The sequence below is a fragment of the Procambarus clarkii genome, chromosome 52 (genome assembly GCF_040958095.1).
Source record: "Procambarus clarkii isolate CNS0578487 chromosome 52, FALCON_Pclarkii_2.0, whole genome shotgun sequence".
Taxonomy (NCBI): Eukaryota; Metazoa; Arthropoda; class Malacostraca; order Decapoda; family Cambaridae; genus Procambarus; species Procambarus clarkii.
In genome coordinates this window covers 15,894,423-15,911,817 of record NC_091201.1, presented here as the reverse complement: position 1 = coordinate 15,911,817, position 17,395 = coordinate 15,894,423, and the positions used below count along the sequence as shown (strand labels likewise).

Sequence of the window (17,395 nt, the reverse complement as noted above, 5' to 3'; positions counted from 1 at the left end):
TAAAGAAGATGGTGAAGAGAAGGGAAAGAGATGAAATAGAGCAAATGGAGAGAAATAGAGGGAAAGTAGTGAAGGGTATGGAAGGTGGTTGCTTTGGCAACTTTTAAATATTCAGCCAGGAAAAAAATTTCAGTTGCCAAAACAAATTTTTATCAGACTGACACCACTAGGCAACAGATCGCTCCTAAGAACAGCTTGGTCGTTCTATATAGTTCTAACATAACGCATATCGCTAAGAACTTAAGCAAAATGAGTAAAACATAAAAAAAAATCAGTTACCCAAATAATGTCATAATGAATTAGTAAACGTCTATCAGAAAAAAGATAAAGCTGAAGGCGCCAGAGTCTATAAGATTCCTTGTAATGATTGTAATAAAGTTTATTAAGGCCAAACAGGCACGGATCTAAAAACCAGTGTTACTAAACACAGGAATTCTGTAAGATATGGCCAACAATGCTCAGCATTGTATAAAAATGTAAATGAGACCAATTACAAAATACTATGGGATAATTCTCGATCATGGTCGCTTTCTTTACAGAATTCCCTTGTATGCTTCCTATGCATATTTAAACACAAAGGATTTACCTGCACTCTAAATCGTTGAATAAAAGACATTTCACTCACTTCAAAAATTTCTCAGGGAACAGCGGAAGACGAGTGATGTAAACAAGTCCCTGTAAGGCGGTCCAGAAAGCCACCTTGACCACAAGTGATCCCTTTGAGCTGTAGGGCAGGTGTATGTAAACTCCACATCTGTTGGAACAGTGGGGTAGGTGTGTGTGAGCACAACACTAATTGAAAGAGTGTGATAGGTTGACAATCACTTACGGTTATTGGGAAACAAGGAATTTTGTGTGTCAGCCTCACCCCTGTTCGAAAAGTGGGGTAGGTTTGTGAAAGCTTCACACCTCTTGAAACATTTTGGGTTGGATGCCGTAAGTTCAAAATGTGCTGGAACTATTACGTAGGTTTGTGTAAGTACTGCACCTGATTTAAGATTCGGCAGGTGTTTATAAGGTTAACATCTGATTTAACAGTTGTCCGTTGGTGCGAAAACCCCACAAATGCTGGAGCAGTGATGCATGTGCATAATCCCTTCACATCATGGAACGATACGCCAAGTGTGACTAAACGCCAAACCTATTGGAACATATTAACGTGTACTCACCTGGTTGAACTCACCTAGTTAGGCTTGTGCGCAGTTGACCTTTGGCTCTTTGGTCCCACCTCTCAACTGCTAATCAACTGGTGTATAGAGTCTTGAGCCTATTGGGCTCTACCAGCCTATTGGCCTCTATCGTTCCTACATTTGAACTTGTGTATAGAGTCTGCCTACACCACATCACTGCCTAATGCATTCCATCTGTTAACTACCCTGATACAAAACAAATTATTTCTATTATTTGTGTGGCTCATTTGGGTCCTCTGTTTAAACCTGTGTTCCCTTGTTCGTGTTCCACCCATGCTATATAGTTTTTCTTTGTCAACCCGATGAGAATTCCCCTGAGAATTTTGTAGTTGGTGATCATGTCTCTGCTAGCTGTTCTTTCTTCCATGGACGTGAGGATTAGCTCCTGTAGCCTTTCCTCGTAGCTAATACCTCTCAGTTTTGGAACTTGTCTGGTGGCATACCTCTCAATCTTATCTAACTTTGTTTTGTGTTTAACTAGGTATGGACTCCGCGCTGGAGCTGCATACTTCAGGATTTGACTGATAGGTGGTATCCAAGGCTCTGAATGATTCCTTACACAAGTTTCTAAAGCAGTTCTTATGTTGGCCAATCTAGCATATGCCGCTGATAATATCCTTTTGATGTGGACTTCTGGGAAGAGGTTCGGTGTGATATCAACCTATGTCATATGTCCTGATTCTTCTCATAATTTTTGTATCTTCAGCAAACACTGAGAGGAATGAGTCTATACCCTCAGGAACATCGTTTATATATATTACAAACATGATGGGTCCACGTACAGAGCCCTGTCGAACACCGCTGGTGAATTCTCGCCACTCTGATATCTCCCCCCCCCCTCACAATTACTCGCTGTTTGCTTTTGCTTACATCCACTTGAGCACCTTACCTTTTATTCCTGCCTGCCTCTCAGGTCGATGTTCAATCCCCGGCCGTCGAAGTGGTTGGGCACCATTCCTTTCCCCCGTCCTGTTCCAAATCCTTATTCTTACCTCCTTCCCAGTGCTATATAATCTTAATGGCTTGTCACTTTTACCTGATAATTCCCTCCCTCCAACTTTTGTAACAGCTTCTTACTGTGTCAAAGGATAAGTTAGGGAAACTGGCCTGTAGTTCCGTGCCTCTTACCTGTCACCCTTTATGTATATTGGGACTACATTCCAGCTTTCTGGTTGGTCTGGTTTCCAGTGACCGCTTATACATCATGGTGAGTGGAACATTTAGCGTTTCTGCACATTTTTTTAGTGTCCATGGTGATATTTTGTCAGGCCCAACAGCCATTGTCACATTCAACCTTTGTGTGTTTAAATACCACACCCACTGGAAAAAATGTAAACTCGACCAGCTCTAATAATAATATAAGGATTTTTTTTGTCTACATGAAAGGGTTGCATTATGAATTTTCTCTGATTTGCCTATCAGTATTTTGATGTTTAATATTCATGACCTACAATCCTGAACGATAATTTATCAATAGTGTCATATAAACAATTTATTATTAAATACCTTAATGGTAGAATTTTCCCTTCTACATTGATCATCATGGCATTCATCATGGAAAATGTCCAGTAAGAAAACAAGAGTTCTCTCATTGTCGGTGTCGGGAGCGACGTGACAACAAGGAGCCTTGTCGACCACACCAGAAGGCGGTCCTTGAGGGACCACTGGGCGAAGGCCGCGAGGAAGGCGAGGTCGTCGCTCACCACCACCACCGTCACGCACCACGACACCTGCCGCACCTGTTGACGTTAACATGATAGACGTTATGTGAGAGTGACTTTCCCTCACTATAAGTAATGTGAGAGTGATCTACCTGCCAGATTAGTAATGTGAGAGTGATCTACCTACCCGATTAGTAATGTGAGAATTACCTCCCGCAACAGTAGGAATATCTCAGCAAACACAAAACGTTTCCCTCATCTTTTTAATTGGTTGTAGAAGGTAAACACTTTAACTATTTATAAAGACATTTTTCACATTTAAAACACGTTAATTTCAATCAACCAAACCTTAAACCTTTTATCAAAAATACAGATGACGTATTGCAATTGTAAGGACTTTTCTGTTTGTCCAAGGTACACAAAATCACAATCATTACAGGGAATCGAATACACACATCCTGCTGTATCAGGGGGAGTTTTTTTTATTAAATTGGACTTGATCGTAATATTAGTGAACACCAAATTTATATTAAGTTTCTTAAAAATTGGAGACAGTTTTTCAAGTCCACTCGCATAAGGTACCACCAATGAGTTAATAATTTCTGGTTTCGCCTTGGGGACGTGATTTTAAAACGTACGCTTGGCTTGTTCAAACGTGAAGTCCAAAAACCTCTTAGAATATTGTAAACTCTTCCCAATTTCATATATTTTAGCAATCTCTTCATCAAAAAACTCAGGGCTGCATACCCTCAAAGCTCGTAGAAACATTCCTGAAAATACTGCCTGTTTAACTTTACTATGATGATTCGAATAAAAATAAACATACGACCCCACGTTGGTTGGTTTCCTGTACACATTAAATTTGAACTTTCTAGTGACTCTATGAATCATAATGTCCAAAAACGGAGGAGTACCATTCTCCTCAGTCTCACAAGTGAATTTTACTGAAGGTACCAAAGAATTAAGTTCATTAAGAAAAACTATCTGGTCTTTGTCACACGGCCATAAGCACAAAATATCATCAACATACCTAAACCAAACAACATTCGCAGGGATAATCCTGGATAAGATTTTTGTTTCAAAGAATTCCATATACAAATTGCTCAAAACTGGGGAAAGAGGATTGTCCTTCGCCATTCCAAATGTTTATTTGAAATTTTTTAAATTAAAACTAAAATAATTGTCTTTAATACACAATTTGATAAGTTCCAATACTTTATTGGTCTGCAAGCTCAAATTATATTTAGGCAGTTCCTCACGTAGAAATTCTAACAGATCATCAACAGGAACTTTAGTGAATAAAGAGGTCACATCGAAAGTTATTAGTTTAAAATCAAAATTTAAATTCAGTGTGGATAGCTTATTAACTAAGTCCACATTGTTTGTCAAGTGTGAGTTGGAAATAGTACCAACTATAGGGGACAAAACTTTGACTAACCACTTAGAGAGTTTATAAGCCGCCGAACCAACTGAAGTAATAATCGGCCTTGCCGGATTATATGGCTTATGAGTTTTTATAAGACCATAAATGTAAGGAAGAGAGGGGGATCGACTTGTTAGCCTCGATATCAACTCTTTATCGCCTTTACACACAGTTTTAAGAGTTTTGTTAAAATGTGCAATCACTTTTTCAGTAGGATCTCTATTAATCAATAGATAAGTATCCCTGTCTTCCAGGAGTAACTCCATTTTTCGGACATAGTCATCCTTATTCATAACAACTACTGCATTTGATTTATCAGCTTTGGTAATGTGTAATGAACTATCTTTTTTGAGATTTTTGAACGCATGAACAAATCGACTTGGACAATTAGGAACAGAATTGTTAAGTAAAACGCCATACATCATACCTTTGCACACATTAATATCTTCAACTGAGACATTGCTATACTTTTCGAGATTGCTGAAACCTTTGGCAATATCTACATAATTGACTGTTCCGTTAGATGTGGCAAAGCTCAGGCCATATCCTAATGCAGTAATCGTGTCATTATCAAGCTGTCTATCCGAGAGGTTTATAACAAAATCCCGGTTGGAGTGTTTATTCCAGTCACTTTGTTCAATAAGTCTCTTTAATTTGAAATCAAGTTTAGTACTCACCTTTCTGCAGGCAGACCTTAAAGTAGTATAACAGTAATCCATCATACAACGGTTCCATTTAGGCGGAATGGTTTGGAGAAAAGCGTACTTACATTTATCTACCACTTTAAAACATTCACGAACTTCAAATTTAAGTAAAACGATGTCTTTCATAAGCACAATGCGGGGAATCTCATCAAACGGTCGATGTGACAATTTAAGAACGCTGTTGGGTAATAATGAATAAACTATAAAATATATTCCGTTTTTGGACATTATGATTCATAGAGTCACTAGAAAGTTCAAATTTAATGTGTACAGGAAACCAACCAACGTGGGGTCGTATGTTCATTTTTATTCGAATCATCATAGTAATGTTAAACAGGCAGTATTTTCAGGAATGTTTCTACGAGCTTTGAGGGTATGCAGCCCTGAGTTTTTTGATGAAGAGATTGCTAAAATATATGAAATTGGGAAGAGTTTACAATATCCTAAGAGGTTTTTGGACTTCTCGTTTGAACAAGCCAAGCGTACGTTTTATAATCACGTCCCCAAGGCGAAACCAGAGATTATTAACTCATTGGTGGTACCTTATGCGAGTGGACTTGAAAAACTGTCTCCGATTTTTAAGAAACTGAATATAAATTTGGTGTTCACTAATAGTACGATCAAGTCCAATATAAAAAAAAACTCCCGATATATAGCAGGATGTGTGTATTCGATTCCCAGTAATGATTGTGATTTTGTGTACCTTGGACAAACAGGAAAGTCCTTACAATTGCGGTTGTCACAACATGCTTATAGTATTAGAACTGCCCAAACGTCTAATGCATTATATCTGCACACGAGTTTATGCGATCACACTATTAATTGGAATGGGGCAAAAAGCATTACCAATTGTGGTGATTTCGTGGAAAGGAATTTTATTGAGTCTGCTCTAATCAGTCAGTGTCCAAATCTTCTTAATGTTAGTACTGGAATGTACAAACTTGATCCATTTTTAAGTTATAATATTGCACAACAGTTTAAGAAAAAACTCTGATAGAAAGGCTTACAATGTCTCATTACAATTTTATATTCACATATAGTGTGTTCATGAGGCTTTTCTTTAATCTTTCATCCTTATTCTCTCACCACTTAATCCTCTTTGACCTTTCTAAGCTAAGCTGAACCTGTTTCTGGTTAATCCTTTCCCTAGAGATGGGTGGGAAAGGTCTCTATCTCCTCAAGGCAGTCTGGTGTTGACAACAGCTTTGGCAGGCCGGGGCGTTCACTTTCTTTCATATTTATCTGTGGATTTTCCGCATATATATGTGTATATATATATATATATATATATATATATATATATATATATATGTATATATATATATATATATATATATATATATATATATATATATATATATATATATACATATATATATATATATATATATATATATATATATATATATATATATATATATATATATATATATATATATATATATATATATATATGCGAACAAGCCTGAATGGTCCCCAGGAATATATGGAACTGAAAACTCACACCCGAGAAGTGACTCGAACCCATACTGCCAGGAGCACTCTCCTGGCGTGGCCGGTGTTTTGTGTATTTGATAATTTGTACTTTTATGACTGTAATTTGTGCTTTTGTGATCTGTTTGTCTGTTCTCGTTGTATTGTACTTGTACGCATGCTTGCCTGTGCACTTAAAAATGAAATACATGTATTGCACTGTTCTTTTATAATATCTTGCATTATGTTGTCGGCCCTTCAGGCAGGTATTTTATGTGCTTTTATACTTTGTGATTATGTGATTTTGTAATTTGTGTTTGTGTTTTGTTTGTTTTGTTCTCGTTTTATTGTATTTATTCGCATGCACGCAAGTAACAAAAAAAATGACAGTCCACATCGGTCAACAACAATTCAGTTTACGTTAACACAATCGTGTCTTCATGACACTCAACAATGCAAAAATAACTCGAAAGCCCTTTAATTACATCACACTTGAGACGTCAAGCCTTCAGTGAGTAATTCTCTACTAATTAATTAATGTCACGCCGACAGCCTATTAATTCAGACGAGTAATGATAGACACTGCTGTCACCCAACTGACAGGTCTTTCCGGTCTTACGACAAAATTACCTTAACGAAGGTACTACTACTCTACTACACAAGGCTACACATCACCCCTGTGTAAACAACAACTTCAACACCGTGTGAATTCACCAAGTAGCTGGTGCTAATTCCCGTAATCAGCTACTAGTGTTTAATCCCCTGCCCGCAGACAGATACGATCAGTCCAACGAATTATGACAACTATGACAGCTCAATTGACTTCGACCATGACAGGTCGTCAACCCTTTACGTTAATCAATCACTTAATTAACGACGGCTCGTTAATTCGTTAACACAACGTCAGTCGTCCTCCCGACACTTCCTCACCACTGTGTGAACTCACTGTGACCGTTGCAATTATACACATTAGCAAGGGGTGCACCGCTAACTGTCGCACCATGCCGAGTAAGCCGGACGACTCAAACAGAAAACAGAACAGTACGTCACTTTTGTGAGTCGATTTAATTTCAAATTACCTCCAAATTTGGCAATAGCGTGCATACGCGAAAAGCGACGTTGTTTTTAAGAGAACGGGTTGGGTAGGTACCCCTAGGGTTGGCACGAGACGAGGCGAGACACAGAGGCAGCTGGTACACAGATACAGCGAGATGGTACCACGCCATCGGCACGGCGCGGTACTACACGGTACGGCACTATACGGCACGGCAAGTGAAAAAATATGACCGAGTCCCTTACTGTTCACTGGTAATTCTGCGGAATTATGAATTCAAGATTACCAACACAACACTGAAACCTTCACAAGTTCGTCTCTCCCTGGTACCTTGTAACTCAGGCACGAAAAATAACGGATGACACTACCCTACGTAGATAAAATACAGCCTCCACTGTCCACTATCTCTGGGTGGCGTCCCACAATCATGCGGCTAGGTGACAATCCCTTTAAGTTCACATTCGTTACCTTTATCGATGTTTTCCCTCTTCCAAGACACCGGATTCTTACTTCCCACGGTCCCGTGATGATGGTTAGACAATCGAGAGTGACTTTTGTAACGATGTAGACGGTCTTAACGGTGCTTGGCCTTAGCACGAAAAGACACGTCCTCCTTCAGCAACCGACACTTGTAAGAATGGAGTTTGGCGCCAAAAGAGGGCCCACGATCGGCCCGACCCTCAGCTCCTTCCACCTATCACAGCAAAGTTTCTCTGAGGCCCAGGAGCGTCGGCCAATCACGCTCCTCCGAGACGACGCTATCCCCCATGTCACAAGGGAATCCTGTGAAATGGGGGTCAGCCTACAACCGTTAACCGCCCAAATTACCTCTCTCCACTTGAAATTGTACATAAATCACCAGAAATCATCTCCTTGCTATAACTTTCCTCACAGACTCGATATAGCAACCACAATAGCCTTAATGACTCGCACTCGTCATGGGCTCTCTATAGACACCCCACACGGCTATGTGAGAGTTGTACTTCGTAATCTGGTGCCACGGTGCACATGCACCTGTGCTCACAAGGGAGCTGAAAAAAATCATCTCCTGACGCTACCTATTTGAACTTGCAGGGGTTGAACACTGGCTCTTTGGACCCGCCTCCCAACTGTCAATCAATTAACTGATTTTTGTTCTTTTCCACACATACACACACACACCCAGTAAATAGCCCGTAGCAGCTGTCTGACTCCCAGGTACCTATTTACTGCTAGATGAACAAGTGCATCAGGGTGCAAGAAACTCTACCCATTTGTTTCCGCAATCGCTGGCGGATCCCAGGACCCTAGGACTATGAATCCCAAAAGCACAGTCCATCAGGCCCTCTCCCTTCTCCGACAGACGGACACACACACAGACACCCAGGTGTCTGTGTGTGTGTGTTTGGAGTGTGTTTTGTGTGTGTGTTTGTATATGCCTAATTATGTGTATATCTATATGTTTTAGTGTGTGTGTGTTTTGTGTGTTTTATGTGTGTTTTTACTGTGTGTCCTTGTACTCACCTACTTCAATTCACCTAGTTGCGCTTGTGGGGATGACCTCTGGTTCTTTGGTCATACCTCTCAACCGCCAGTCAAATAGTGTACAGATTCCTAAGCTCCATTATATCTACATCTGAAACTGTGTATGTCTGCCTCCACCACATAACTACCTAATGCGTTCCCTTTGATAACACCCTGGCGCTAAAAACGTTCCTTCTAATGTCCGTATGGCTCATCTGAGTACTCAGTGTCCACCTGTATCCACTTTTGAATGTACCACCTGTATTAAATAAACTTTCTTTGTCTATCCGAGTAATTCCACTGATAATCTAGTATATGATCATGTCCCCCTCTAACTCTTATTTCTTCAAGTAACGTGAGGTTCAGTTCCCATAGTCTCTCCTCGTAGCTCATACTCCTCAGCTCGCGTACCAGTCAAGTGGCATAATTTTGCACCTTCTCCAATTTAGTCTTGTGCTCGACAATATACAGGCTCCACACTTGAGCTGCATGCTCCATGAACGGTCTGACATGTGTAATATTTAAGTTTCTATAGGCAGTTCTTTTGTTGGCCAACCTGGCATATGTCGCTGATGATATTCTCTTGTTATGGGCTTCAGGGATAGGTCTGGAGAGTTATCAACCTCCAGGTCTCTCTCTCTTCCTGATTCTTGACGAATTTCATTTTTCAAATGATACCCTGTATCTTGCCTGCTGCTCCCTATACCTATCTTTATTACTTTACATTAGCTTGGGTTAAACTCTAACAGCCGAGATGGATCATTCCTTCAGTCTGTCCAGGTCATCTTGTGTGTGTGTGTGTGTGTGTGTGTGTGTGTGTGTGTGTGTGTGTGTGTGTGTGTGTGTGTGTGTGTGTGTGTGTGTGTGTGTGTGTGTGTGTGTGTGTGTGTGTGTGTATGTGTTTACACATAGTTGTATTCACCAAGTTGTTCTTGGGGGGTTGAGCTCTGCTCTTTCGGCCTGCCTCTCAACTGCCAATCAATCAACTGTTACTAACTACTATATTTTTACCCCCCCCCCCCCACCCCAGGAAGTAGCCAGTAACAGCTGTGTAACTCCCAGGTACCTATTTACTGCTAGGTAACATGTGCATCAGGGTGAAAGAAACTCTACCCATTTTGTTTCTGCCGGCCCCAGGAAAGCCCCGGTCCATATGACTACGCATAAAGCGTGCTGTCCACTCAGCCACCGGCCCCTGTGTTTACTAGTTGTGTGTTTACTAGTTGTGTTTTTGCGGGGGTTGAGCTTTGCTCTTTCGGCCCGCCTCTCAACTGTTTACTAACTACTTTTTTTTTTTTCCACACCACACACACACCCCAGGAAGCAGCCCGTGACAGCTGACTAACTCCCAGGTACCTATTTACTGCTAGGTAACAGGGGCACTTAGGGTGAAAGAAACTTTGCCCATTTTAACTTTGCCCAATAATCCATCTTTGTCCACCCTGTCAATTCCACTGAGAATTTTGTATGTGGTGACCATGTCTCCCCTAGCTCTTCTGTCTTCCAGCGACGTGAGATGCAGTTCACGTAGTCTGTCCTCATAACTCATGCCTCTTAGTTCTGGGACTAACCTAGTGGCATACCTCTGAACTTTTTCCAGCTCCGTCTTGTTCTTGTCTAGATACGGGCTCCATGCTGGGGCTGTATACTCCAGGATTGGCGTTACATATATGGTATACAAGGTTCTGAAGGATTCCTTACACAGGTTTCTGACAGCAGTTCTGGTGTTAGCCAGCCTCGCATAAGCCGCTGATGTTATTCTTTTGATGTGGCCCTCAGGAGACAGGTTTGGCGTGATATCAACTCCTAGATCATTCTCTCTGTCCGTTTCGTGAAGGACTTCATCTCTCATCCTCCTCTGTTTTGTTCCTCCTCATAATTTTTGCATCATCAGCAAACATCAAGAGGAACGAATCAATTCCTTCTGAGAGATCATTTACGTATATCAGAAACAGTATAAGTCCATGGACTGATCCCTGTGGGACTCCACTGGTGACTCCCCGCCTCTCCGAGGCCTCACCCCTCACGGTGACTTGTTGTGTCCTGTTGCTTAGGTACTTCCTTATCCAGAGGAGTACCTCTCCTTTCACTCCTGCCTGCATCTCCTGTTTGTGCACTAGTCTCTTATGTGGCACTGTGTCAAAAGCTTTCTGGCAGTCCAGAAATATGCAGTCTGCCACCCCTCTCTCTCTTGCCGGATTTTTGTTGCCTGATCATAGAACTCAATTAAACCTGTTAGGCTTGATTTGTCATCCCTGAACCCATGCTGATGTTGTGTTGCAAAGTTCCTCCACTCCAGATGTTCCACTACCTTTTTTTCGTACAATCTTCTCCATCATCTTGCATGGAATGCAAGTTAGGGACATTGGCCTGTAGTTCAGTGCTTCCTGCCTATCACTCTTCTTGTATATTGGGATTACATTGGCCGTCATTCAAATTTTTGCCACTTTACCTATTACCAGTGATTTGTTGTACACCATGGAGAGTGGAAGGCACAGAGCTTCTGCTCCTTCCTTTAGAATCCATGGTGAGATTTCATCCGGGCCTATAACCTTTGTTTTGCATTGTGGTTGTCGTAATAATATTATTATGTTGTGAGTCGATAGATTGTCTCTTCCAGACAACCCACCAAACCAAAACCTCTGTAGAGTGCTTACTCTTTAATCAGGAAATCACCCTGTACGTTTCTTGCTTTTGGAGAAGGGCTCAACATCACATATTTAGGGGATGCGGCTCCAACACTAGCCTCGCTGTCATGTGCACACACGCACTTGAGCCGCTGTGACTCCCCACTCTCTCCTTGGTTGGTATGATCTCCTCAGTTACCTTTTCTGAATTATTATTCTGTACTACCCTGTCCACAGCTGTGGTGCTTTCTCTCTCTCCCCCTCTCTCTTTTATTTCCAGGGAAGCCTCACTTGGACAAGGGCAAACACCTGTTCATTACAAACATTTAATGACAATACAGAACATATACAAAGCATGCACATATAATATATAGTTACAAACTTCAACACCTTATGATATTATAACCTGGTTGCAAAGCAATACTCTCAGAACTCTCTATCCGTTGCTTATACCAAGTGGTAGCCCAACTCCTGGCTTGCCACTTATGTTACCAACTTCACCAAGTGAGTTAAACCTTGAGAAAACATATATATATATATATATATATATATATATATATATATATATATATATATATATATATATATATATATATATATATATATATATATATATATATATATATATATATATATATATATATTATTAAATATGACCGAAAAAGTAAGATTAATAATTCTAACACGAATTTTTTCTATCTTTCGTACATTTCTTTTCACTGTTGGAGGTAAATAAAAAATCAATTCTCCAAAATTCATTTTTATTTCTATTCTGACGCGACACGAGCGCGTTTCGTAAAACTTATTACATTTTCAAAGACTTTAGTTCACAAATACACAACTGAATAGAACTTACGCATCTCCGATTTTATATCTACATTTGAGTGAGGTGGAAGGGGTGATGTGGCATTAACACAAGACAGAACAAGATGTGGCATTAATAGGGTATTAATTTCATCAACACAAGACAGAACAAGAGTATTAATAGGGTATTAATTTCATCAATACAAGACAGAACACGAAACAATGGATATTGAATAGAAGTGTTTGTAGAAAGCCTATTGGTCCATATTTCTTGATGCTTCTATATTGGAGCGGAGTCTTGAGGTGGGTAGAATATAGTTGTGCAATAATTGGCTGTTGATTGCTGGTGTTGACTTCTTGATGTGTAGTGCCTCGCAAACGTCAAGCCGCCTGCTATCACTGTATCTATCGATGATTTCTGTGTTGTTTACTAGGATTTCTCTGGCGATGGTTTGGTTGTGGGAAGAGATTATATGTTCCTTAATGGAGCCCTGTTGCTTATGCATCGTTAAACGCCTAGAAAGAGATGTTGTTGTCTTGCCTATATACTGGGTTTTTTGGAGCTTACAGTCCCCAAGAGGGCATTTGAAGGCATAGACGACGTTAGTCTCTTAAAGCGTTCTGTTTTGTGTCTGGAGAGTTTCTCATGAGTAGGCTGGCCGTTTTTCTGGTTTTATAGTAAATCGTCAGTTGTATCCTCTGATTTTTGTCTGTAGGGATAACGTTTCTATTAACAATATCTTTCAGGACCCTTTCCTCCGTTTTATGAGCTGTGGAAAAGAAGTTCCTGTAGAATAGTCTAATAGGGGGCATAGGTGTTGTGTTAGTTGTCTCTTCAGAGGTTGCATGGCTTTTCACTTTCCTTCTTATGATGTCTTCGACGAAACCATTGGAGAAGCCGTTATTGACTAGGACCTGCCTTACCCTACAGAGTTCTTCGTCGACTTGCTTCCATTCTGAGCTGTGGCTGAGAGCACGGTCGACATATGCGTTAACAACACTCCTTTAGTACCTGTCTGGGCAGTCGCTGTTGGCATTTAGGCACATTCCTATGTTTGTTTCCTTAGTGTAGACTGCAGTGTGGAAACCTCCACCCTTTTCCATGACTGTTACATCTAGAAAGGGCAGCTTCCCATCCTTTTCCATCTCGTAAGTGAAACGCAGCACGGAACTCTGCTCAAATGCCTCCTTCAATATATATATATACATATATATATATATATATATATATATATATATATATATATATATATATATATATATATATATATATATATATATATATATATATATATATATATATATGTCGTACCTAGTAGCCAGAACTCACTTCTCAGCCTACTATTCAAGGCCCGATTTGCCTAATAAGCCAAGTTTTCCTGAATTAATATATTTACTATATTTTTTTTCTTATGAAATGATAAAGCAACCCTTTTCTCTATGTATGAGGTCAATTTTTTTTTATTGGAGTTAAAATTAACGTAGATACATGACCGAACCTAACCAACCCTACCTAACCTAACCTAACCTATATTTATAGGTAAGGTTAGGTTAGGTAGCCAAAAAAAGCTAGGTTAGGTTAGGTTAGGTAGGTTAGGTAGACGAAAAAACATTAATTCATGAAAACTTGGCTTATTAGGCAAATCGGGCCTTGAATAGTAGGCTGAGAAGTGCGTTCTGGCTATTAGGTACGACATATATATATATATATATATATATATATATATATATATATATATATATATATATATATATATATATATATATATATATATATATATATATATATATATATATATATATATATATATATATATATGCAATTGACGACCACAAAACATTGCTGATCATTTTATGCGGAAAATCCACAGAGAAATATGAAATGAGGTGAACGTTTCGGCTTTGTTAAAGCCTTTGTCAACACCAGACTGACTAAGGAGAAGGGAGAAGGAGGGAAGATATATAGGCCGACACCTGACCAACCCATCCCAAGGGTTGGTCAGGTGTAATTAACCAAAAACAGGTATAGCTTAGCTTAGAATGGTCAAAGAGGATTAAGCGGTCACAAGATTAAAGAAAAGCCTCATGAACACACAATATATGAATATACAATTAAAATGAGACATTGTAAGCCTCTCTATCAGAGTTGTTTCTTAAACTGTTGTGCAATATTATAACTTAAAAATGGATCAAGTTTGTACATTCCAGTACTAACATTAAGAAGATTTGGACACTGACTGATTAGAGCAGACTCAATCAAATTCCGTTCCACGAAATTACGATTACTGCATTAGGATATGGCTTGAGCTTTGCCACATCTAACGGAACAGTCAATTATGTAGATATTGCCAAAGGTTTCAGCAATCTTGAAAAGTATAGCAATGTCTCAGTTGAAGCTATTAATGTGTGCAAAGGTATGATGTATGGCGTTTTACTTAACAATTCTGTTCCTAATTGTCCAAGTCGATTTGTTCATGCGTTCAAAAATCTCAAAAAAGATAGTTCATTACATATTACCAAGGCTGATAAGTCAAATGCAGTAGTTATTATGAATAAAGATGACTATGTCCGAAAAATGGAGTTACTCCTGGAAGACAGGGATACTTATCTATTGGTTAACAGAGATCCTACTGAAAAAGTGATTGCACATTTTAACAAAACTCTTAAAACTGTGTGTAAAGGGGATAAAGAGTTGATATCTAGGCTAACAAGTCGATCCCCCTCTCTTCCTTACATGTATGGTCTTATAAAAACTCATAAGCCATATAATCCGGCAAGGCCGATTATTAGTTCAATTGGTTCGGCGGCTTATAAACTCTCTAAGTGGTTAGTCAAAGTTTTGTCCCCTATAGTTGGTACTATTTCCAACTCACACTTGACAAACAATGTGGACTTAGTTAATAAGCTATCCACACTGAATTTAAATTTTGATTTTAAACTTATAAGTTTCGATGTGACCTCTTTATTCACTAAAGTTCCTGTTGATGATCTGTTAGAATTTCTACGTGAGAAACTGCCTAAATATAATTTGAGCTTGCAGACCAATAAAGTATTGGAACTTATTAAATTGTGTATAAAAGACAATTATTTTAGTTTTAATGGAAAATTTTTCAAACAAACATTTGGTATGGCGATGGGCAATCCCCTGTCCCCAGTTTTAAGCAATTTGTATATGGAATTCTTTGAAACAAAAATCTTATCCAGGATTATCCCGGCTAATGTGGTTTGGTATAGGTATGTTGATGATATTTTGTGCTTATGGCCGTGCAACAAAGACCAGATAGTTTTTCTTAATGAACTCAATTCTTTGGTACCTTCAATAAAATTCACTTGTGAGACTGAGGAGAATGGTACTCTTCCGTTTTTGGACATTATGATTCATAGAGTCACTAGAAAGTTCATATTTAATGTGTATAGGAAACCTACCAACGTGGGGTCGTATGTTCATTTTTATTCGAATCATCATAGTAAAGTTAAACAGGCAGTATTTTCAGGAATGTTTCTACGAGCTTTGAGGGTTTGCAGCCCTGAGTTTTTTGATGAAGAGATTGCTAAAATATATGAAATTGGGAAGAGTTTACAATATCCTAAGAGGTTTTTGGATTTCTCGTTTGTACAAGCCAAGCGTACGTTTTATAATCACGTCCCTAAGGCGAAACCCAAAATTATTAACTCATTGGTGGTACCTTATGCGAGTGGACTTGAAAAATTGTCTCTGATTTTTAAGAAACTTAATATAAATTTGGTGTTCACTAATAGTACGATCAAATCCAATTTAATAAAAAACTCCCCTGATACAGCAGGTTGTGTGTATTCGATTCCCTGCAATGATTGTGATTCTGTGTACCTTGGACAAACAGGAAAGTCCTTACAATTGCGGTTGTCACAACATGCTTATAGTATTAGAACTGCCCAAACGTCTAATGCATTGTATCTACATACGAGTTTATGCGATCACAATATTAACTGGAATGGGGCAAAAAGCATTACCAATTGTGGGGATTTCGTGGAACGGAATTTGATTGAGTCTGCTCTAATCAGTCAGTGTCCAAATCTTCTTAATGTTAGTACTGGAATGTACAAACTTGATCCATTTTTAAGTTATAATATTGCACAACAGTTTAAGAAACAACTCTGATAGAGAGGCTTACAATGTCTCATTTTAATTGTATATTCATATATTGTGTGTTAATGAGGCTTTTCTTTAATCTTGTGACCGCTTAATCCTCTTTGACCATTCTAAGCTAAGCTATACCTGTTTTTGGTTAATTACACCTGACCAACCCTTGGGATGGGTTGGTCAGGTGTCGGCCTATATATCTTCCCTCCTTCTCCCTTCTCCTTAGTCAGTCTGGTGTTGACAAAGGCTTTAACAAAGCCGAAACGTTCACCTCATTTCATATTTCTCTGTGGATTTTCCGCATATATATATATATATATATATATATATATATATATATATATATATATATATATATATATATATATATATATATATATATATATATATATATATATATATATACATATATATATATATACATATATTGTGACGGTAACGTGTTGGAATGTTGATGTTCGGCAGTCCTCCAATGGCAGGTGGCAATGCCTTGTCACACTTACAGAAAAAAAAGAGACTACTTGCCTGTTTGTCTGTGGTAATGTAATGGGAAGACACGCAAAACACATAATATAAACAATGAAATTTTAATTACTTTAGAAAACAAGATATGAACAAAGAGAATCCCTTGGCTTACGTAAAATTCAAAACAAGTCAACAAACAAAACAACATGAATAATTAATAGATGTGAAATTTACTCTAAAACAAAATAATGTACAAGACAATAATAATAATCAGGTGCTGAGAATATTGGCTAGAGCTGCCACCTCCCTTAGTACACGACAGCCAGGGCTTAGTCTACCAGAGAGAGATGTCAACTTCTAAGAGCACAAAG

At 38.8% G+C, this 17,395-nt stretch overlaps 1 protein-coding gene across 1 annotated transcript; it reads right to left on the bottom strand.

Moving 5' to 3' along the window:
• Nucleotides 1–404: 404 nt before the first annotated feature.
• LOC138352135 (uncharacterized) lies at nt 405–7,454 on the bottom strand. Its single transcript, XM_069304396.1, has 4 exons — nt 7,398–7,454; nt 2,697–2,929; nt 626–754; nt 405–435 (listed from the first exon to the last, which is right to left on the bottom strand). Exons 1-4 carry the CDS (start codon nt 7,452–7,454, stop codon nt 405–407), a joined length of 450 nt encoding a protein of 149 aa, XP_069160497.1.
• Between the last annotated feature and the right edge of the window lie 9,941 nt (nt 7,455–17,395).

Excerpts from the sequence above, each read along its gene's own strand:
- LOC138352135 (XM_069304396.1), bottom strand. The coding sequence starts at position 7,454 with ATGGTGCGACAGTTAGCGGTGCACCCCTTGCTAATGTGTATAATTGCA. Across the intron at positions 2,930-7,397 it reads GTATAATTGCAACGGTCACA|GTGCGGCAGGTGTCGTGGTG; the intron begins GTGAGTTCACAC and ends TAACGTCAACAG. Across the intron at positions 755-2,696 it reads GGGAAAATTCTACCATTAAG|ATGTGGAGTTTACATACACC; the intron begins GTATTTAATAAT and ends CTGTTCCAACAG.